The following is a 23,324-nucleotide window of genomic DNA, read 5'->3' on the forward strand; positions in this document are numbered from 1 at the left end:
TTTAAAAAAGTAAAGACATTTAGTGAAGAAAGTTACATTACAGATCAACAACTTACAAAACTTCTGTATAAAGAAAATAAATGCTGCCCAGTTTTCTTGCCCCTCGTGTGAGAGCACTGGACAGAAATCCCAGGAGTCACATTTCAGAATTGGTGGGGTCTTGGCTGTTGTCCACCTGTGTGGGGTGTCTGTAATGAAACAGAGGCTGAAGCCAGTGAGAACAGAGTGTTTCCTTTGGGGCTTGTTGGCTTCTCCTTAGAGAAATGGAAAATTCTGGAGAAGAGAGAGCACCAGGCATAGGAAATCATACCTGGGCCTGACAACAGTGACATCCTCAGGTGCCTGAGCTGCACCATGGACCCCATGTGGGGGATGATGCTGGAGCCTCTTCTGCTGAGGGGTCTCCAGTCCAACATGTGGCTCAGAGCAGGGCTCAGCCAGGGCTTTATCCAGTCAGGTCCTGGCAACCTCCCGAGGAGAGAGCCATGGGGATCCTGTCCCACTGCTTGGCTGTTCCCACAGTGGGGTTTTATCCTCTCCAGCGTGAGCATTGTGTCTCCACTCCCACCCCACTGTCCCTTCTCTTCTTCCCCCTGGCTCCATCTCCTGGCCCTGGGTGCTGCTCTGAGCTTGCCCTTCTCCAGCTGGACAATCCTCTTTTCCAGGATTCTAATGTAAGAGTGTTTCATGGAGGAGGAAGGAATAACAGAGATGCTTGTCCTAATTGCAAGGAATACACCCCAAAGTTATCAGCCACTTGTGTCTGAAACATTGTACTTTCATTTATCCTCACATTTCAGTTCTGTAGCCTTCAGTCTGTGATTACAGCCAGTTCACAGATCAAACAATTCATTCTTCATTTCCTTCAGAGAATGAGTTGGTGGCAGAAGTTTGTGGAACACAGAACACTGGGTCCCATCCTCCTTTGGTTAATTAAGGCAGGTGTTTGGCATCTGTCTCTTTAATGGAGAGAATTCATACGATCATTCCGCTAATTTAAGAACAAATATGAGATCAGTTTCTGCAGCAATTCCCTTTTGTCCCAGCTGTTCTCAGCAGCTGGGTCAGCACTGCTCCAGCACATTAATCACTGTATGGCTTCTTGGACTGGCTCCTCTCTGCTCCCATCTCCTTCATGCTGTACAAGGGCTCCACGAGCTTGTTGTGAACCATCATTAAACCTGATGGAGAGAGTCAAAAGGCAATTTAAGCAGACATAATACAAGAAAGTTCTCCTTCATTGGATGCTAATGGAATTAGACATTACTGTTGTCCTTGTGCCTTTGCTCCCACACCAAGCATTAAGCATGTACCTTCACACATACTACTGTGGTATATTTAAGGAATATACTCCTTTAGGAGTTACTTATACAGCAACACCTCTACAAAGCATGGCTTGTGGCTCCTAAAAACGTAACACAGCAGCTGCCTGGCCTGGTCAAACATTCACCTTTGAAGTACTTCACTGTTTTGACTTTGAGCTCCAGCGTGGCGTCCTCGTCGCACACGAACACGGTGTTGGGGTGCTGCTGGAAGGCCGACACCGTCCACATGTGGTTGACACCATCCTCAATGGCTTTGTACAGAGCAAAGGCTTTGTGGGCTCCCGTGATCAGGATCATCACCTGCACCCCCAGACAGAGAGGGGCAGTCAGGGAGAGCCCAACCACACCGTGCCAAGCTGAGAATGGGGACACCCCTGTCACCCTCCCCACAGCCACTTCTCTGTGCTGCTGCTGCTCTGGCTGCTTCGGCTCTCAATGAAATCACAGCCTGGGGGGTCACTGCAATGATCCTTTGGGCACCTGGACACTGAGATTTACAAGTGTAGATCAAGAATAGACTCCAGTAAAAGTGGTCCCACACAGTTTTCATGACCTGCTGGTCTGACATCAAGTCTCCAGTTACTCTCCAGGTGAGATTCTAACCAAAGACACCCTCCCAAACCTTCCTGGCTTCCTGGGGGGAACAGCTGCTGCAGGGTTACACAAACACAAGTGCCAGCAGAGATGGAGCAAGAGCCTCTCCATGGTGTTGCAGGATGCCAGAGGACAGGAGGATCAGGCATTCTGTGGCAGGCATATCCTACACCAGAGGACACGTGGCTGCTCCATAACAGGATAACCTTTGGCTGCTCCAGAGGAACTGCAGGAAGCCACATCTTATTTCCTCACCTCTCTGGCATCCATGACAGTGCCTACTCCAACTGTCAAAGCCATGGTGGGCACTTTGGAGAGGTCACCATCAAAGAACCTGGCATTGGCCAGGATGGTGTCCATGGCCAAGGTCTTCACTCGTGTCCTGGACACCAAACTGGATCCCGGCTCGTTGAAGGCGATGTGACCATCGGGGCCAATGCCTGGACAGGGACAGTGACAGCACAGGGTCAGCTGTGGCAGCAGAGCCAGCAGCTCTCCCAGGAGAAGCACAGGCAGTGCTCCTGGGAGCACAGAGCTGAGAAAAAACCCTGCAGTTCCTCTGCTTGGAACAACCAGACTATGACCTGATTGCTCTGGGACAATGATGAAGCAAAGAAGGTGGCAGAACCTTATGAGAAACTGATGGGAAGAGCTTGTGTAGGAAAAGCTACTCCCAGCAGTTTTCTGTTGCCACTGACAATTGATAAATACCTCCCATTCGTACAGTTCTAGCCCTTCCCACACTTCCTGAACAATTCACTGACTGCACTAAAGAGCTAAAGCTGGGAGTGGTAGGTGGGGAGACAAGGCTGCCAGGACAGTGCAGTGTCCAGGGCCATGGGCTGTGGGGTGGATTTCACTGCAAATGCACTGAAAGTGAACAATCCTGGCAATAAATGAGAGCTAAGGAGGACAGGCACAGCTTGGGGCAGGGTTTAGAGGCTGCTGCTCTCGGGTTCTCACCTCCAACAAAGAGCTCGATGCCTCCAGCTGCTTTGATTTTCTCCTCAAATGCATCACACTCTGCCTGGAGATCAGGGGCATTTCCATCCAAGATGTGGACATTTTCTGGTGAGATGTCAATGTGCTTGAAGAAGTTATTCCACATGAAGGAATGGTAACTTTCTGGGTGATCCCTCGGGAGGCCTGGTAACAGAACACACAGGACTGAGGCCAACTGGAACAGTATCACCATAACTCACCCATAACAAAGCACTTCCACACCACTGCAGTGGCTTTGGTGACAGAGCAGTGCTCTCTGTCCTTTGTCACACCCTCAGCTTTCAGAGTTGTTTCTATTTCCCTAAATACCAGAATTAAAATCAGCTCCTATAACATGGCCATATTAATATACAACAGATGTTCAAAAAGCAGGTGTGTGCTGTGCCTCATCTGTCAGTACCTTTTCAGCCCTTTTCCCATTTCATTTTAGTAAGAATTATTTTAAAACTGTGCAGAAACCTGGGAAATAATAATTATTGTATAATTATTGCATATTTACCCCCCTTGAATGCTGTAAACCCACAGTAGACTGCTTATTCCCTAATGCTGCTTGATTGGGATTATTCACAGAAAAAAACCCTCCTGACCGGGATAAAATTATCATTAGCAAATATTTAGCTTGTATGTTTTTCACCTTTGGATCTATTTCTTCTGAGGAGACTGTTTCACCATGACTTCAGCAATGGCAGTCCTTTGCTAAATCAGCAGGAGATACCTGAGGGCACTCAGGGGACACACTGGTCTTTGTAAGGGACCTTTATAACCCCGGAGCAAAGGTGGAAGGTACACTGCACACTGAGCCTGCAGTGATAAGCTGTTCTTGCCTGCTCAGTGCCTGAGTGCAGCTAACACACAGCAGTGTCTGTAATAGTGTGTGCAATACTGGGCAACACCAGCATCCGGTTTTGTCCATACGTTTCCAAACCTATGGAAAAATTTCAAATTTCTTCCAGAGGTTTTCAAATTGTCCCCCTTTGCTAATTCCCTGGAGGTGTTTAAGGAAAGACTGGACGTGGCACTCAGAGCCATGGTTCAGCTGACACCGTGGTGTGGGGTCACAGGCTGGACCCGATGATCTCAGAGGTTTTTTCCATCCTAACTGGTGCTGTAGCTCTGTGAAATGTTGGTGCTGTAACTCTGAAATGCTGATGCTGTAGCTCTGTGAAATGTTGGTGCTGTAGCTCTGAAATGCTGATGCTGTAGCTCTGTGAACGTTGGTGCTGTAGCTCTGTGAATGTTGGTGCTGTAGCTCTGTGAATGTTGTCCCTCTTACCTGCACAGGTGGATTTCGGGCACTGCCAGGCTCTGCCGGGGTAAGGGCCCAGCAGCTCCCGGGCAGGGACAAAGGCGACAGGACAGGTGGCTGCGGCACTCACCCACATACTCGTCCATGTTGAAGGTCTTCACGTACTTGAAGGAGAGGTCCCCGTTGCGGTAATACTCCACCAGCTTGCTGTAGCAGCCCAGGGGGGTGCTGCCTGCGGGGAGCGGCCGCCTCAGCCGGGGCAGGGCCCGCGCTCGGCCCCGGCCCGGCCGCCCCCCGGCACCCACCTGTGGGCAGCCCCAGCGTGAAGAAGCGCCCGGGGCCGGGCCCGAACTGCACGATGCGGTTGCGGATGTACTTGGCCGCCCACTCGCTGGCCTGCGAGTAATTCTCCAGGATGATGAGCTTCATGGTGGGGCCGCCCGGGACCGCCGCTGCCTTCGCCGGGGATCGCCGCCGCCTGCGGATCGCCTCTGCCCGCGCTCGCCGCCGCCCGTGCGGATCAGCCCTGCCCGCAACCTCCGCTTCCTCCCGGCTCGCCCTGCCCGGGATCACTTCCGCGGAGGGCGGGGAGCGCCGGGCCCGGCCCCGCGGGAGGAACGGGGCAGGGCCGGAGCGCAGCGGCGGAACGGGGCGCGCCGGGAGCGCGGCGCTGCGGCTGCCGAGCGCCGCTCGGTGAGTGTCACCGAGGCAAAGCTGGGGGAGGCAATGCTTCCTCCAGATACATTAAAATGGCCCTAAATATCGCGGTGTGATTCTGCTGGAGCGTCACCATCACGGCAGGGATCCACCCGGCTCTGTCCTTCAGCTTTTCAGCCCTAGGGCGAAGCTCCCAGCCTTGTCCCACCAAAACGAACTGTTCTCACACTTGAACTGTTCTGCAGGGACTCACTTTGGGACAGGTTGGGGTCGTTCTGGGGGACGGAGAGACCATGATTTGTCTGTCCTTGCTCCTGGCACAGAGGTATCCCCAAAACACCTTCCTGCTGTTGCTCCAGAGTTCAAGCTCTCATGAAAATGCACCTGACCTCTCCTTGCACACAGGCTTGGTTCATTGTTGGGATACAAAGCTCTTACTTCAAAGTTAGACCAATATTCAATTTCATCAGAAGGAAAAATGAGCTACAAATTGCTTTGCTGGGATCCAGCCCAGGCAGTTACTTTTCATTTTAATAATTTAAATGACCTGGCTAGAACCAGTGCTCCCGGTATTGTCTCATCCTGAAGAGCCCTTGGGTTGCCCGTGGTGATGATGGGTGCGGCAGGCTGTGGGCACACACGGGAAGAGTTTTCAGCCACAGAGACTAAATAAATTCTATGGACAGGTGTTTCCATAGCAGTGTCAGCCCACGGGCAGGTCTCTCGGTGGCCGGTGTTGGGTGAGAGCTGGCAGCAGCGGCATTCCCGGTTCTCCCGCAGGGCAGGGCAGGGCAGCCTGGGCTCTGGCTCGGTGGGACACAGCTCTTCACTTGTGCCATCGGGGCCATTTCGGTGCGGCAGAGCCATGGGTTCCTCGGGCACTGGCAGGAATCACGGCAGCGGAGGGTTCGGAGGCACAGGACCGAGGTGCCGGGCTAACCGCGGGCTGTGAGTGGACGGGGACCCGGCTGAGGCCTGGACCCTTCGCATGCTGGAGCTGCTTCAGTCCTTATCCAGGATGTGCCGGCACGAAGGACACCTGGTGAGCGCACAGCTGCCCTGCACACACACCTGGGAGCTCCCACATCACCCCTGCTGTGGCACAACTGCGGCTTCTGGTGTGCAAAGCCAAAACTGCTGCAGGGCTGGGCTGGGAGAGAGCCCCGGCACCGCCACTCCCCACAGAGCCCTCAGCGGCTCGCTCGGTTACCCTGGAAACGCGGCCAGCGCTCGGAAATTTCGGAAAAGCAAATTCTGGAGGCACAGCCCGCATAGGAATTGATGGCAGGGACACCACGGACTTCCCTCACCACGGCGGTGAGCTCTAGGGCACAGCCGGGGTGACCTGTGGGCTGTGGGCTTTGTCTGCCCCCAGAGCGGCCTTGGACAGCGTCACCTCGTCCCCTGCTCCACCTCACCTGGCCCGGCTCTCCCGGGACGAGTGGAGAGCTGCTGCCTTTGGCGCCGGCCTTGCAGCCCCCCAGCTGCTCACACAGCGCCGTTGTGGGGATGGGGTCGGTGAAATCCAAGTGTTGGAGGGCTCTGACTGCTCAGGTGTGGCTTTCAGCTCCCCTACCAGTGGCTTGGGCAGCTGCAGTGCACAAAGAAGCAGGAGGAGCCGACAGCTCCCGGTAAAAGCAAAACGTGTTTTGGTGAAAGCAAAAGCTGCAGCGGAGCCAGGCAGGTGCCCCCGCGCTGCCCACACCCAGCACATCCTGTGGATCCACACGCTCCATCCACCCCGAGCTGCTCCGGGGCTGGGCTATGCGTGTGACTCGCATGCTGGGTATTTTTAGGTATGATAATTTCTGCCCGTTATTGTTCTTGCATTTACAGCGAGCTGTTCCCATGCTGAAGAACTTCCTGGTGTCTGAACAGGCTGATTTTCCTTCCTTGCAAAAGCAGCAGATGGAAGGAAACAAACAATTCTCTTAAGGAGAAGCTGATGTTTAATGGGGGGAGCTCTTAGAAACCCAGCATTTTCTTTTGCCCCATCTTGAAGGGATCAGAGTCAGCAGCGCTCAGAGCCCAGGGCTTTTGCTATTGGGAACTGCTCGGGAGCACTGGGATTCTTTTCCTGAAACAGCAACAATTAAAAAATTATCTCCATGAAGAATCCTCTCTCCAAATCCTGTAATTAAAGAGTCTTTTTAATATCCACCATCAGTCACCTCTTCCTGCTCCAGCATGTTCCATTTACCTTCTGACCCCAATTTATAAGAAAAGGAGAAATAATAGATCTGGAGGGGACCTGCTCTTTCCTGCAAGCCCCACTCACATCTTAGCTCTCCCAACAGTACCCAAATCCTAACTAGGATATTTTTGGGGTCACAACAAGCCTATGGGTAGGGCAATGCATGAACAGACAGCTCTGGAGAGCACCCATGCCAGTCCCTTTCCATTTTGCAGATGATGTTGCCATGACAAAGCTGTCAGGACGTCACTCCTCGCCAGGTTCAAAACTGCCAGCCTAAGCAGCAAGGGATTTAATCTGGATAGCAAGGTTAAATTAACTATTGGTTAATTGTGATTTCTCCAGTAGGATGAAGAAACAACAGAGCAACAAAGGGCATTGGTGAAATCAGCGAGTGGGGCCCCTGAAGTCAGGCTGGGCTGAGCTGGCTGTGCTGTGTGGAGGCAATTTGGAGCTCAGTTCTGCTTGCCCCGTGCACCATCCTGCACAACTCACTGCATCCCTCCATATCTGCCCCTCAATTCTGCTGCTGGGTTTCAGAGGAAGAGAACTCCCATTGGGAAATTCTTCCAATTCAATGGCACTGTTGTTTTCATTCCTCCTCCTCACAGTACTCGTGGCTTATTGGGCCATAGTTTTCCACACCAGTGAACAAGGCACTGCTCCCACCCGGCTGTGGGACGTGTGGCTGTGCTCGCTGGGGCTCTCCTCGTTCCAGCAGACCCCGTGTGACCGAGTGGCTTTTGTTGCTGTAACAAACACTGAAATTGCAGCTGCCTGCTGTCCAGAACCCCATAGGGAGCCCACAGCTGCAGGACCTGCTGCTTCCGAGGCAGTGGGGCAGCTGCCTGGGCAGGGGCTGTCGCAGAGCCACAGAATGGTTTGGGTGGGAAGGGACCTTAAGATTGCCCAGTTGCACCCCTGCCATGAGCATTCCACCATCCCAGGTGGCTCCAAGCCCAATCCAACCTGGCCTTAGACACTTCCAGGAATGGGCCAGCTGGGAAAGGGGCTGGAGAATTCCTGAGGGAGCTGGAGTTTGGCTTTTTTGGGCAAAAAGATCAAAGATGATTCAAATACAAGATGATCCCAAGCACAAAAAGTCTTTGTGGCCAAGTGGTATTTTGGGGAGGAGTATCTGTTAGACAGCATTTATTAATCCTTAACAAATCTCTCCAGCTTAATTATATAATTCTAATTCAGGATGTTATTCCACAGTGGGAAATGACATCTATGGATATTCAAACCCTGTGATTCCAACTCTTGCACATGGAGTGTCTCTGCCTCCAGGGACACAGGAGTACTTTCGAATTGATGACAAAGTGTTTCTGTCATATGAACATTTTGATTCTTTTTAATTGGGTGATTTAGCACTAAAAGGTTAGAAGAAAGATCTAGCTTTAATGTCCTGCTCAGTTCTTACCAGTTTAGCTTACACGCCCTGCTTTTGAGGTTGATAATTTAGCTTTTAGTGTTCAATATTTATTACAAAGTGCAGATTAAAAGTGTTCTCTTTATTGCTCAGTTGTATACAATAATTAAAGGAACACATGTACAGCTCCAAGATTTCAGAGGACTCACTCCACTACTTTTCATACTTTCAATTGCTTTCAAATACTTTCACAGCACATCCCGTACGGAAGTCACTAAAATCAATGACTTCAAGCTTCAAGTGTCTCTTGGGAGAAAAGACATTTTGTACTGGGAAAAAATACAAAAAATACAGAGGCATGAAGTGATTTGCCTCAAACCACTTGGGAAATGAAAGCAGAACCAGTCATGTGCTGTAACCACAGCATCATCTTTCTACTGAGCTTCCCCACCTTAGAAAATAAAAATAAATACAGGGAGAGAAGCTGGAAGAAATTGCCCTTACCCCTCTGGAGTCAGTCATGCTCAGACTAGATGGACTAATTAGCCTGTGATTTGCCTCCACTGGCCCCAAAATGGCTTTGACACAAATGGTTTCACCATTTCTCCAGGATACGTTCCAGCATCTTCTCTGAGGACATGCACAGGTTGCATCTTATTTTAATCTCTGCGTTGTCCAAGTCAGTCACTGTGCAGATAATTACCACTGCTGCTACAGCCTTACTTAGGGGTGTAATCCCACCTCAGCAGCGAGTAAATCCGTGCATGTCATCGGGACAGCTCCTCACTGCAGGGAAATTCTCAGTGCAAATCGAGAGTCTTGTGGAAAGGTGAAACCAGAGTCTGTCAGTGCCTGCAGCTCTTGTTCCAGCTCCTTCAAAGGCATCTGTGTTGCAAGAACCTTGCCTCGTCCTTGTGTCTCCAGCATTTCTCAGGAGTCACTCTTTGAGGTTATTCATCACTAAAATCCTTCATGGTTCCTGCCTCTCCTTCAGCATGAGAACTGGGATGTTCATTCATCTCACTAAGACATCGATGAACTCCCTACCCCTCAAAGGCAAAATACAGGGAGAAAAGCATCCAGCCTGATTATGGTAGGGAATAATGAGCACTGAGGCCTGTATTTATGACTGAGTGTGCAGTTCAAAACCATGTCCTCGGGCTTCAATGCTTGCAACTCTCTGAATTTGCAGTTTGGAATCCCAGCGGGGCTGATTCAGCCTTCCTTATCCTAAAGCTGATATATTTAAATCTCATCCACCTTAGGGATTGATGTGGGTAATTTTCTGCAAGCCTGACTAGAGCTGAACCGCGCATGTAGAAAACAAATGTTACACAAGCTGAGAAGTGTTTTGGCCAATGTAACACAGAAGAACTCAGAATAAACCAACTTCTCTCACTGCGTGGTTTCCTACACGTGCTCCTTTTGGAAGGAAGGAACTCAACACCATCTGCTCCCTGTGGATATGAAAGAGCTGATGGCCAACACCTCGTGTTTGGTGCAGCTGCCCTGTTCCCTGCCCGCATGGTGGGACAGGGATGGCTGGGGTGTGACCCAGGCTTGGTCATTGTGGTTCACACAGGGCTGGTTCCTCAATGCTGGCTCTGGTATGTCCCTGCTGAGGCAGCATGGCTCTGCATCAATTTCCTGACTCCCTAGGTTTCATTAACCCATCCCATGGCAGCTTCCACTCTGAAAATTATACTTGAGTTCCACAATGTAGATTATATGTAGTGCACGGAGTTTGTGGGGTCACTCCTGCAGCTGCAGTGGTGTCAGGGACACGCTGCTGGCTCTCGGCATATCCGCAGGCAGCGGCACACGGGGTCCCCACACACAGCTGGGCTGGCTCCTGGCTGGCTCGGGTCACCCTCCAGCCCCAGTGGAGCCACCCCGGTTGGGAACCAGCCCAGCAGAGAAGGACCTGGGGGTGCCGCTTGACAGCAGCTGAACAGGAACCAGCGTGTGCCAAGGAGGGCAAGAGGCCAATGGCACCTGGGCTGTCTCAGCAATAGTGTGGCAGCAGGAGCAGGGCAGGGACTGTCCCCTGTGCTGGCACTGCTGAGGTGACTCCGTGAGCGCTGTGTCCAGTTCTGGGCCACTCATGGTGAGAGAGCCCTCGAGGGGCTGGAGCCAGGGAAGGGAACGGAGCTGAGGAAGGGTCTGGAGCCCCAGGAGCGGCTGAGGGAGCTGGGAAGGGGCTCAGCCTGGAGCAAAGGAGGCTCAGGGGGGCCCTTGTGGCTCTGCACAGCTCCTGCCAGGAGGGGACAGCCGGGGAGGGCCGGGCTGTGCTCCAGGGAACAGGGACAGGAGCAGAGAGAACGGCCTCAGGCTGGGCCAGGCAGGCTCAGGGTGGGCACCAGCAGGAATTTCCCCATGGAAAGGGGGCTCAGGGCAGGCTCAGGGTGGGCACCAGCAGGAATTTTCCCATGGAAAGGGGCTCAGGCACTGGAACTGCCCAGGGAGGGTTGGAGTGCCCATCCCTGGAGGTGCCCAAGGAAGGGCTGGAGGTGGCACTCGGTGCTCTGGGCTGGGGACAGGGTGGGTGTCAGACACAGCCTGGACTCGCTGGTGTTGCGGGTCTCTCCCAGCCTCGGCGGTTCTGTGGTTCCGAGACCGTTCCAGGAGCGCTGCTCGCGGCCCGGGGCGGCTCCGGCGGCGGGCGGGGCGGGAGGCGGCGCGGCCGAGCGTGACGGGGAGGGCGGGAGCGAGCGGAGCCCGCAGCGAGCAGCGACCGGGCCGCCGCCGCCTCCGCCTGCGCAGCGCCCGCACCGACCCCGCAGCGCCATGGCGGCCGCGGCCGCCGAGCCCAGCACCGGCCGCTACCAGCAGGTGAGGGGCGGCGGGGCCGGGCCGGGCGGCTCCCGGGGCGGCGGGGCCGGGAGCGGGGCCTGTGCTGGCGGCAGCGCCCGGGGCGGAGGCCGCGGGTCCCCGGGGGGTCAGGCCGGGCTCGGCCGCGGAGCCGCTCCCCGCCGGCGGGGGGCTGGGTGTGCCCGCGGCCGCTGTTTGCCCAGGCCCGGGGCCGGTGTTTGCTCTGTCCTGGGGCCGGTGTTTGCCCAGTCCCGGGGCCGGGTGTGTCCGGGGCCGGTGTTTGCCCAGTCCCGGGGCGACCTTGGCGCAGGGCGCTGACCCCGCCGCTCGTTTCCCTCCACGGCAGCGACCCCCCCGCCAGGGAACGGTCTCGTTCCGCAGCGTCCCGCGGTCACCGTTAGTTTTCTTCCATCTTTTACGCGTGGACTCCCTCTAGGCCAGGGGCTGGCCTTAAAGAGCTCCGTGGGGAATTCGGGTGGTTCTTCTCTTCCTGCCTCCCGTTTGTCTGCAGTAACGGCCCCACGGAAAGGGCCGGGTGTCGGCTGGGCCCCCGGTGTGACCCAGTTCTGGCAGGCGCCTTTCCGACATCAGACATGGAGAATTCTTTACTTAGAGTAATGGAGAAATCCCTCAAAGCGGCAGACAGCTCGCTCCTGCTGAGCCCAGGCTCTCCCAAGAAATCGCTGTGTTGTGACTTTTCCTGGGTAGCATTCCCAGCGTGGGTAGGCTCCTGCTCGGCAGAGTTCGAGATACACCCTCCCTTGGGATGGAGTACTTGTCTCGTCTGACAGCTGCGGGTCTCCGTGCTTTTACATACTGGAAATGGAGAAGTTAAGCAGAACTTGGGCTTTTTTTTCTTTTGTTCAGTGCTAAACTGATGTGCTCACTCACAATGAGAAATCTTTGTGTTGTTCTAGACGTGCTAGGGACAGATAACCAGGTCTCTGCACTAATCGCCTTTCCTGGCAGAGTGCTGCTGGTGGTGTTGACCCCAACAAGTGTCTTCACAAATGCCTTTTCCCAGGGGCTGTGCAGCGTGTCCCATCACCCAGAGCAGTGGGGATGGGTGCCACAATCCTGCAGGACCCCACTGCCCGCCGTGGTGTTACCTGGCTGATGCACACACTCCTGGTTTCCCCGGGAGGGGTGTGTAAAGCTGTTGTTTGCCTGCTCAGTGCTGTGTCTGCTCACACCTCGGGCAGAGCCAGGGCAGACTCATCTCGGAGCCCTGCAGAGATTAGGGAGCCTGGCTGTGCCAGAGGATTTGCACTGCTAAAGACAAGCACATAATGGAGGCCTGTGGAGCCACTGGTTTAACTGGAGTGAGAGGTAGATTCTCACATGTAAATGTATTTACTTTCGTGCAGCTGTTTAGAAATTGCTTCTCTTTCCTTGCCCTCTGCCAGAACCCAGGTGTTCCCACTGTGAAGTGTGTTATCACTGAACTGGCTCCTAATGCTTGTGTTGCTTCAAAACCCTGCAAGCTGTGGAGATGCACTTGGGATTTAGATAGAGAGGATGAGAGAGTGGGAGAGTCTCTGTAGCACTGAATGTGTCAATTTCCCCCCATATTTTGAAACTTATTGTGTGTGGGAATGTACAATAATGAATGTACCATGTGCCAAGGAAGAGAGACTGCTACTGAAGTGATAACTGCAAGGGCTGGGTTGAATACAGGACCCAGTCAGTGGAGGTAGCCTGGAGAAATTAACAACAAGCTCATTTAATCCTTTAAATTATTGGATTATGAGTCAGTGGAAGACTTTTCAAGGCTTGATCTTTTTGGGTGATGGGGTATTGCATTAATGGAGTTGGTTATGCAGGTAGGTGGTTCCTGTACCGGTAAATGTGATTGACTGTCCGAGTGTGCCAGGGATGTGTAACCCTCACTCTGGGATGGGTTTCTGATGTATCCATGTGTGTATGGGAACAGCACTGAGGTGTGGGCACTGTGGAACCTGCACAATATTTGTAGGATTCCTCAAGTGTCTGTATTTTCAGGAAAAAAAGGTGAGGGTTAGTGACCATGATCTGAGCACAACAGAACTCGATACCCCAGTTGGAGACCTGTGTGTTTCCTCTCCTCTCCCAGCCCTTCTCAGCCTTGCAGGTGGGATGTGGGAAGGTGGGGACGTGGGCTGTGCTCCATCAGCAGCCTCTTTGTTCCCTGCAGACTCCCAGCCCATGGCTGTTCACCATCATGGGCAGTGTGCAAGGGGCGTGCACTGATTTATTTTCCAAAGCAAACTTCCTAGCCCGTGGCTTTGTTCAGGCAGGAGACAATCTGATAAAAAGTAGCCTGCAGTGGTGCCGCTGGGCAATGTGAGTCTGAGCTCAGTACTGAGGAGGTGCAGCTCCCTGTAAGATAAAACTGAAGCTCTGGAGAAGGGATTTCAGCCTCCCCAGCCCTTCCTTGGGGAGCAGGGCTGGGACAGGCTGAGACTGCTGGATTTGGATCCTCCTCTGCAGGCCAGGTGCTGGGGCTGTGCTTGTGGAGGTGGGAATGGAGAGGTTTGGGAAGAAGGAGAGAGAGCTGCAGCCCGCCCCGGTGCTGTTATTCCGGGCACTGCCGTGTCCCCAAAAAGGGACACTGATAGAAATGGCACTGTTGTCATTTCAATCTGCCTTTGGGAAAGTTATACAGGGATGTTGTTGGGATTAGTGGGTTTAAAGCCTTCCCAGCATAACCCTGGCTTGAGAGTTCAGTTGGCAGAACTGTATTTCATCCTTGGAATAGAAATTACCTTCCATTCTGGAAAAATATAGCCCAGCTTTAACAGGTTTATTTACACTCTGTGTTTTCCAGGCATGCTTTGCACTTGGAGCATTCAAAAATACATGTGAGGTGTATGAGTAATGTAAACCCACCTAGGAAATGGTGGGAGTGTTAAATAATGAAGATGTATTCCTTTTTAAGTGCTGTGTCTTCCTGTTCCACTTGTTGAAGGTTTACATGGATCATGAATCATTCCATGAAGGGAGGTGTCAATGGGAAAAATAAGGAAGAAAGATTTTTCCATTTGTTTGTTTTTTGTTCTGTGAAAACCGTAGAAGAAATACATTGCTGGAAATAGAATGGGAATAAATCCATGAAGGACTACAATGCTTCTTTAATATCTGGGGAGGCTGGAGTGGAACAGGGAGGCAGATGTCAGTTGCTGCCTTGTGTGTACCTTGAGCTTGTGTTTAATTTTTCAGCTGAAATGGGCACACAACTTGAAACTAAAAAATGAGAACATTCCAAATCTTTTCATGTCAGCAGTTAGAATCAGAAATGTCAGTGACTGTTCCCTCAGTGAGGTCCTTGCAGTGTGCAAGATGTGCTGGCTAAAGATAAGAATGCTAAGAAAAGTTGCAGGGTAGGTTGTTTGCATATTTATTTATATATTTTATTTTATTTGTAAGCAGAATAGGGGATGCCACTGACATAAACCCAGTAAAATTAGAAAAATTGCAGAGTAAAATTGTGCAGCCTCTGCTCCGAGGTTGTGCTGAAGCTGCCCCATGTCCAGCCTTGGCTGTGCTGAGGTGACTAAAATCTGATTATTTTCCTCTGAAACATCCACCTCTGTAGGCAACAGCACCTGTCACGTAAGGTTGCACGGGTTTAGTGATTCTGTGTGAAAAAGCTGTTATAGAATTTAAATACATTCTGTCCCTAAAAATCAAAGGATGTGGGAAAGGCAGGGAAACAGCAGCAGTCCAGTGTCATCTCACAGCTTGTGTAGCAGCAGAAAATAGCTTTGCAAGCAAACTTTTAAATACAATATTATCTCAGGCATCAGGATGGTGTTGAGCTCTGAGTTGGGCTTTTTTAGTAACTTCTCTCTCATGACTAAAATCCAGTGGGGCTCAGTAACCCCATTGGGAAGCAGCTGTAGGAGCAGCCCCTGAGGGCTTTGGGTTGTTCTGTGCTCCCAGGAGATGAGCAACCTTTTTCTGTGGGTTTGGCATCATGACTTTGAAGTAACCATACAGAATGCAAGGATCAAAAGTTTTGTATGTGTGTGAGTTCTGATCCTTTGTCATGGGGACAAGTGAGCAAAATTCAGTATTAAGGACTATCCAATCATTCTGTTCCTGCCTGTTGTGAAATATCCAAATTTGATCTGTGGTGGCACAATGGGATTTTTTTCTGTGGAAGATACTTAACCTTCTTCATATGACCATTTAAAAAGGTGTTATTTTAAAATGTTTAGAAGTCTTACTGAAATACCCTAATGTCCAGAAAAATATCAATCTGATTCTAAATGTTATGAGAAGGCCTTATGCTTTAAGTGTGGGAAATTTAATTACAGCTATCCAAGATTGAAACCTAATTTTTCCATATTAAGACCTTGATCTCTCAAGTCTGAGGCCAGTGTGTGGCACAGGTTTGTGCTGGCCCAAGTGCCTGTTTCCAGTGTGTCCAGACCAGTCTAACTCCCTGTTTGAACAGAAACGAGGGAATTAGACCAGCTTGTTTTCCAGGATTGAGGAGCATTTCTGTGGTGTCAGGCCCTTGGCTGCAGTGAGTCAGAGGACAACGCCACAGGTTGTATTTTATGGACATAAAATAGGTTTTGATTTGTGTTTTTCCCTTTTGGTGGCTCACAGGGTCGTTGCCATCACCCCCCTGAGCTGGATGCTGCTGCTGGCTCCTGCTCTGTGTGGGCTCTCTGGGTGCCAGGGAGCTCCAGGTGCCTTTGGGCACTGGGGCACAGTTCTCAGGCCTTGTGAAAAGGGAGGACTCTCAGAAGCTCAAAGTCACTCAGTTTGGGAAATCCGAGTCCCAGCTGTGCCCCATCCCCACCCTGTCCCCAGCCCAGAGCACTGAGTGCCACCTCCAGGTGCCACCTCCAGGGATGGGCACTCCAAACCCCCCTGGGCAGCCCCTGCCAAGGCCTGAGCACCCTTTCCATGGGAAAATTCTGGTGTTGGCACAGGTAGGGAGGTCACTCCTGGGGCTGGGCTCTGCTCAGGGCTGCAGTGAGGCTGGGGCAGGAGCATCAGCATCTCCCCAGGGAGGGTTGGCTTGGCACAGGTGCCACATGTGTCACCTGAGAGGTGCTCAGCACACCTGTGCCACTGCAGGGGCTGGGCCAGACACTCAGGGCTGTCACTGCTCCAGGGAAATGGGCTGGGAGAGCCTACAGGGGAAAACAGTTATTTGCTCATCAGGGAGAGGGCTGAGGGGAGTGGGTTGGCTTGTCTAGTAGCTTATCATTATTCCTGCTGATTAATAAGCTGATGTTAAGTTGCAGAAATTTGCAACAACATTGAGCAAAAGGCAGGATTTTAAGTCAGGGTATGTTTAATTAAGTAAAGCAAAAGTCAGTAAAAATAACTCTGCTTTTCAGAGTTGGCAGTGACTTCAATTTACTTCCAAAAGGCTGAAGATATGTAATGATATGTGATCTATTGCTAAGGCCAGGCTTGTAGTAATGCTGGTTTAGTGTAGTGATGCTCATTTGGTGTAAGGAATATTTACATGCAGCCTCAGAACATGGCAAGGGGGAGTTAAAAAATAAAGATTCAAAACTATGTGAGCAGCCCATATGCTGAGTTTAGGAAATTTGGAAGAATTAACCAATATATTTATTGGAAATGCTTTCTTCAAAGTTTACATGGAAATATTTCCAAACAGCTTGGAAGATTTCAACTTTATGTTGCTGTGCTGTGTATTTACATGGGACAGGTCTCAGTTAGGGCAAGAGGCTACCAGAGGTGATGTCCTGCTCAGTGCCAGGCTTCTGATGATGGTTTTTTTGGGAAAATAATTATCCCTGGGTGTTCTGTCAGTTCACTTTCTGTTGGTTTAGCAGTCTGGTGAAAAAATCCCAGCCAAGCTGTTGTTTCAATAACTGCATGCACGGCTGTAAAGACTGTCTTATTTTTTTATGCCACGAATACCAGAACCTTGCCTGAAAAGCTAGAATCCATCAGTGAATCTAGGAAAGAATGATCCCACAGCCTCAGCAGAGCAGACTGAAGGCAGACACTGGTTTTAAGCAGGCTCTCTGGGTTCTGAGGCCTCGGGGGAGTTCTCTGGGAGTCCATACCTGGAGCTGTGCAGGGCAGGTGGGAGCCAGGGCAGCGAGGCCTGATGAGTCATTCTTCCTGTCACATGAACCCTCCCTGCTCTGCTAATAGGCACTTAGTTGAATTTTAGATGCCTGGAATCATTAAAAAGGCTGGAAGGCATTTGTGTACCTTGTCCATTAGAAGAAAAATATGTTTTCTATAACTGTAACCTCCTACAGCCTCGAGCTCAACTTCAGAAAGTAGCTGCATTTTTCGTGTCATTATCCATTACCTGAATTGGGATGTTTGAAGGCAGCAGTGAATTCAGCTGCTTTCTCCCACGTGACATTGGTGGAAGAACATGTATTTCTTTTTACTATTGAAAGAAGAACCAGTGGTAGGAGTTAATATTCCACTCAATATCCGTGTCCTCTTTTGTTTCATTTCTTCCAGTGCTGTCATGTGGTGCTTTCCTTCCCCCTCCCTGGTGACTGTGCTCTCAGGCTGTACCTGCCTTCTTTCTTACAGGCATGAGGGGTTGAATTTCTGCCACCCCCTCACCTGGAGAACAGGTAACAAAGGGCAGGTGGAATCCAGGGTGTCCCAGCTGTGACAGAGCCTTTCCTCCTGTCAATAGACAAGGTCCTGCACGGGCAGAGGGAGAAAAGAAGTGCTGATTTTTCATATTTTCATGGATAGACTGGCAATAAGCATGGTGGAGCATTTTCTGAGAATTCATAAACTACAGAGCCGGGGGAATCATGGAATCACAGAATGGTTTGGGTTGGGATGACTTTAAAGATAATATTTTTAGTATTTTTTTCCCCCTGCCGTGTCCAGGGATCCAGGGGCAGCTCTCTGGGCAGAGATTGAATCAAGCAGTTTGGCTCTGTGTTTTCCTGTCCCTTCCATTGTCTCTCGTGCTCTGTGCAGGTGATTTGGGATTTCTGGATGCTGTCTTTTTCTAAAAAATGAAAGCATATTCCAATAGGCAATTGCTTCTCAAGTTAGTTTGCATTTACTTGTAATGCTGAGCTCTGTGGGGTTTATAAAATTTTTGTTTCTTGGAAAGGCTTTGGGAGGACGAAGGTGCCTCGCTGTGCTGGGAGTTGCTGCAGCTGCTCCTGTCCCTGCTCAGTGCCCTGGGGCTCAGTAAAGCTCAGGTGAGGCAGGTCCTGCCACCTCCACCCTCGGGGCCTCACGCCCTGGGATTGTTTGCTGTGCCTCACATCTGGCCAGGGGGCAGCTCTGGGCTGTGTCCTGCTGACAGCTGGGCTGGGAGCTGCTCCCTGGAGCAAGGATTAAATTTTCATCTGGATCACCGATTCCTCCTTCTTCAAGGAAATGGTTCAGTGTTGTCATGTGAGGACTGCTTATCCACAAAGCTTGGGGCTGACCCAAGCACCCTTTTCTTCTTCCCCACCTCTTCTGTTTAGAAAATGTTCCTGGGGAGCAGAGTGAGCTTCAGCTGACGTGGAACTGGAGTGCAGGACTGCGGTGCTCTGCTGTTCTGCTGCACCTGGACTGGCAGACAGTGCTCCTGATTTTGTTCTGGTGCTTTCCAGTGTAATTTCCTCCCTTTTCCCCCTCTCAGCTGACCCTTGGACCTGCCAGCAGAACCACTCATTGTCATCTGCTAAGCACAGTCAAGGCTTTCCCAGAGGGTGTGGATGCTGTGTGACCTGGAGCAGAATATGGGTTATAGACTTCCACTGGCACAGAGCAGCTCTGGCTGCCCCTGGATCCCTGGCAGTGCCAAGGCCAGGTTGGACATTGGGGCTTAGATTAGCCTGGGATCATGGAAGGTGTCCCTGCCATGGCAGGGGGTGGAATGAGATGGGCTTTAAGGGATGGCCCAACCCAAACCATTCTGTGATCTGTGATGTTAAGCAGCAGAAGGAATAAAATTCCAAAGCACAGAACACTTGGATATCCAAGATCTGCGTTTAGAAGTGGGAGCTGATTTATTTTTCCCTGATACAAATAAGATAAGAACATCCCCCTACACCCCCACCCCTGTGTTAAATGCTCAAGGAGAACGGCAGCATGTCTCTCCAAAGAAAAGAAAGGAAAATATCCCAGATGGCTTCAGGAGTGTGGGGTTGCAGGAGGGAGAGCTGGAGGAGACATTGTTTAGTGGTGATTTCATACGCGGGCAATGCCTCCTGCTCAGCCCAGCGCTTCAGTCTGGAGGTGCTTGTTTGAGGTGAGGTATTCTGCAGAAAACCTCAGTGCTTTTGCTGCTGAGGTGATGAGAAATGGAAGGAAGGGAAACCTGAGATGGCAGCTGTAACCTCCTTTCTGGCCTGGTGCTGCTGCTTCCCTGATCAAAGCTGCCACGGCACACCTGCCTCGTGCGGGTGATGCTGGAGCTGTGATAGCTCCTGGTTATTTATACAGAGCCTGTGGGAAGCACAGTGCACAAAATAAACCCGCTCCTTTTCAGTCATACAGTGTGAAAGGTTGAAGGGAAATGGCAACATTTGTACTTTTGTGCACCATTATGTAATGTATCCGTGGAAAAAACCCTTCCTTAGCAAAGCCACAGGCAGCAATGGAGCCTTTTGTTGGGTATCTCACTGTATTTCTTTGACTAAAACAGATGCAACTGCAGCTTCTAAGCAATGTCAGCTGAGGAAGTGCCAGGGAAATGGAAAGGTACTGGAAAGCTGTGTGCTGTGCTTTGCTGGAGTCCAGGTGTGTGAGGAGAGGATTTAAAAACAACATTAAAACTGCGATGGAAGATTGGTCATTTCAAGTGGGAACGCTTCAGAGGGAGGCTGAGCAGCTGCTCTGTGTCCCGTGCTGCTTCCAGAAGAGTCTGTTGTGTGCAGTTAAAGCTGCAGGGCTGGTGTCAGAGCACTGAGAACCCCCTGAGCCCTGGTGTGTGCTTCTGTTCAGCTGCAGAATGAAGAGGAGCCGGGCGAGGCCGTGCCGGTGGTGAGCGACGCCCCTCCGCCCTACAGCAGCATTTCTGCAGAGAGCACAGGTACTGTCACCTGGGGACAGGGCTGGCATTGCTCTGCTGCCACTGACTGCCCTCCTCATCCACAGCTGGCTCTGCAGCACCTTCCTGAGCTGCAAGGCTCAGGATTGATCCACACAGCCTGTCAGTACTTGTGGTTTAGGAGATGCAATTTGGCTGCGCTCGTCTGATGTCATCCCATCAAGGGGTGTTCAAGTTACAGTTCACAGTGTTCTCAGTAAATTGGAGACAGTTAAAAATCAAAGTGCTGGGAGGATTTGTGGTTCCCCTCTCATTAGCTGGCATTTGGATGATGCTGTGCCCCTTCCTTAAAGGATTCATTCGTTACTTAAAAGGGTTTAAAGAATTCACTTTTCCTGCACTTTCCAATAACTAAGCATTGTGTCATAAGGATGGGACTTTGGCTCATCCTCCTGTCCTGTCCCTAATAACTTTAATAACCCCTTGGATCTGGAAACGTGACTATTTCTGAGTATCCAAGTGGGCAGAGGCACAGCATGTGGTGTTGTTTTAAGCAGAAGTGCAGCCAGACGTGTTCAGTGAGTGTTCTCTGGGTTGCTGGCTATCAGAGAAGGTGCTCCTGTGCTTTTCCCTCTCTGCTTTGGGATGGCAGGAGGCTGGGCTGGGTGGCAGGGTGGGCAATGGGGCTCACTGGAAGTCACTGCTGGTTCCCAGCAGGGTGTTCCTGAGCAAGTGCTGAGCTCTCTCTGTGTTTTGTGCAGCTTACTTTGACTACAAGGATGAGTCAGGCTTCCCGAAGCCGCCGTCCTACAACGTGGCCACCACTCTGCCCAGCTACGACGAGGCCGAGAGGAGCAAGGCTGAGGCCACCATTCCCTTGGTTCCTGGCAGGGTGAGTGTCCCTGTCCCTGTCCCTGCCTGTCCCTGTCCTGCTGGGTGCCAGTTCAGCTTTAACTCCTGCCCATCGTGTGTTATGACTCTCAAAATTTGTGTCGATGAAGCTTTCTGGGGTGGTGATATTCCACACTTCTGAGAGTCCTGTGGCTATTTTTATTATTTTTTTTTTTCATTTTCCTCTGAGCACTGTGATGATGTCAGACATCTCAGTAATGCCAGCATGTGCTAGCCAGATTAGCTTGGCAAGCTGACAGAGGGACTGTGCTGTATCCCTGTGCACTGACACTGGGGTTTTTGTTGGGTTTTTTTTCATTTTTAAAAAAGATTTAGGATTAATTCTTCAGCTGTCTGGCATATCTACCCTTGATACTCCTGCTGCTAACTTAGTTGACTTTTCTAGAGGTCAGTGTAGCTGATACAAGGACGATAAAACCATTCTGTCAGAATTATTTCCTTTTGTTTTTTTCAACATTATCTCTTGTTCAGCTATTCTTTCCACCCCTGCTAGCATTGGAAGTCCCCTGCTCATTATACTTCTTCACAGAAGCCAAATTCCTTGCTGAGATGATAATTTTTTGATGAGTTGAAGAATTCTTCACAATGAGAACAAGAACATGCTGGCTCTTGACTATGTTAAAAATAAAGATACATTTCCTATTATATAGATAACATTTCATGCCCTGCACCATTTCAGGATGAGAAACAGGAATTTTCTCGTGCCTGCATTTGTAGCCTTTTGCTATTTAGGATTCCAGCCCTTTTTTTGAAGAGTCACACCCAGAAGTGGGGTTGCTGTATGGACTGGGTTGACCTAAATCCCCCATGTGCTGCCTCCCTCTGCATTGCAGGACGATGACTTTGTGACACGGGATGACTTTGATGACACTGACCAGCTGAGGATAGGAAATGATGGCATTTTCATGCTGACTTTCTTCAGTAAGTACCTGATGGAATCAACTTCTTTCCAAGCAGTGACCCAAAATAGTTTGGGTCACATTTATGTTTATGTAGCACCAGGAAAAACCTGAGTGCAAGGAGTTTATGGTTTTATTCCTTGGAAAATAAAGGTGTCTTGACCTGCTGCTTTTCTCCTGCTTTCTCAGTGGCATTCCTCTTCAACTGGATTGGATTTTTCCTGTCTTTCTGTCTGACTACTTCAGCTGCAGGACGATATGGGGCCATTTCTGGCTTTGGTCTGTCTCTTATTAAGTGGATCCTTATTGTCAGGGTGAGTTGTGTGGTGCAAAACCACGGACACAGACACTGATACTCTTTTTCCCCAGTAGGTTTTTATCTCATACTGAAGTTAGTGATAAATTTAGGGTTTTTTTGATTTTTTTAATAATGAAATAATTTTTGAGCTACTTACTCACTAAAAACAGGGCTTTTTTCATAATTGTATCCTGTTTATATGCTGAATTACAACTGTAGTGAAAGAAAAGAAAGATTGCACGCCCAGATATGCTTTGGGGATGCTCCATCCCTGGAAGTGTCCAAGTTTAAGCTGGACAGGGATTCCTGGGATAGTGGAAGGTGTCCCTGTCTGTGGCAAAAGAGAGGAGCTGTAGGACCCTTTCCAGCCCAACCCCTGTGGGATTCTGGGGTTCATTCTGTGTGTCTGACAGAGCACTGGCCTGATCAGAGTGTGGTTTGGGCTGAGCAGCAGCAGCACTCTGATCCTGGGAAAACGTGAACCCAGGCAAAGCCAGCCCTGCCCTCAGCCTCTGCAGCCTGCTGTGCCCTGGCTCTCCTCTGGAAAGAAGGGAATTCTCTAAAATGCAGGATAGCTGATGAGGAGAGGGAAACAGGGCCGTGGGAGGAGTGAGGTTTGGAGCAGCACTGGGAGAAGGCCGTGGGTGCCCTCTGGTGCAGCCTCCCTGCGGCACAGGAGCAGGACCAGGAGCAGCTGCCATCCCGCTCCAGGATTTTCAGCTCTTCAATTTTTTGGAGGGATTGGGAGAAAAAATATTTCCATCCAGAAATCTTTATTTGGAGCCTGTGAAATGATGGCATTCCAGGCTGAAAGTTGAATTTCAAGCAAAGCAGTTCACTGGCTGTAAGTAGAAGTAGAGAGCATTCATGTCAGAGCTGTCACTTCCTACCCTGTCTTTTGGGGCTGGAAATTCTAATTTGTAAATGCAGCATCTCTTTACTTTTCTGACAGTTTTTGTGGCCATCTGGGTTCAGAGGTGTTAAGGGCTGTTTGCTGGATTAAGAGGTGTGACAAAAGGAGGTGACATTATCTGCGGGTTTGATTTAAACATCAGTAACAAGTT

At 50.7% G+C, this 23,324-nt stretch overlaps 2 protein-coding genes across 2 annotated transcripts in view; one reads left to right on the top strand and one right to left on the bottom strand.

Moving 5' to 3' along the window:
* Positions 1-4,721, bottom strand: GNPDA1 (glucosamine-6-phosphate deaminase 1). The gene is made up of 6 exons (XM_036391613.2): positions 4,473-4,721; positions 4,298-4,399; positions 2,883-3,065; positions 2,175-2,359; positions 1,451-1,625; positions 1-1,181 (listed from the first exon to the last, which is right to left on the bottom strand). The coding sequence occupies exons 1-6, from the start codon at positions 4,594-4,596 to the stop codon at positions 1,084-1,086; spliced, it is 867 nt and encodes a 288-aa protein (XP_036247506.1). The 5' UTR covers positions 4,597-4,721; the 3' UTR covers positions 1-1,083.
* The window catches only part of NDFIP1 (Nedd4 family interacting protein 1), a 23,992-nt gene continuing 5,262 nt past the window's right edge, over positions 4,595-23,324 (top strand). Inside the window, exons 1-6 of the mRNA XM_036391602.2 lie at positions 4,595-4,860; positions 10,949-11,222; positions 20,106-20,193; positions 20,913-21,043; positions 21,897-21,984; positions 22,152-22,276. Of these exons, the coding sequence (XP_036247495.2) occupies positions 4,595-4,860; positions 10,949-11,222; positions 20,106-20,193; positions 20,913-21,043; positions 21,897-21,984; positions 22,152-22,276 (972 nt within the window). The remainder of the gene's footprint in view (positions 4,861-10,948; positions 11,223-20,105; positions 20,194-20,912; positions 21,044-21,896; positions 21,985-22,151; positions 22,277-23,324) is intronic.

The sequence above is a fragment of the Molothrus ater genome, chromosome 15 (genome assembly GCF_012460135.2).
Source record: "Molothrus ater isolate BHLD 08-10-18 breed brown headed cowbird chromosome 15, BPBGC_Mater_1.1, whole genome shotgun sequence".
In the NCBI taxonomy this organism is placed as follows: domain Eukaryota; kingdom Metazoa; phylum Chordata; class Aves; order Passeriformes; family Icteridae; genus Molothrus; species Molothrus ater.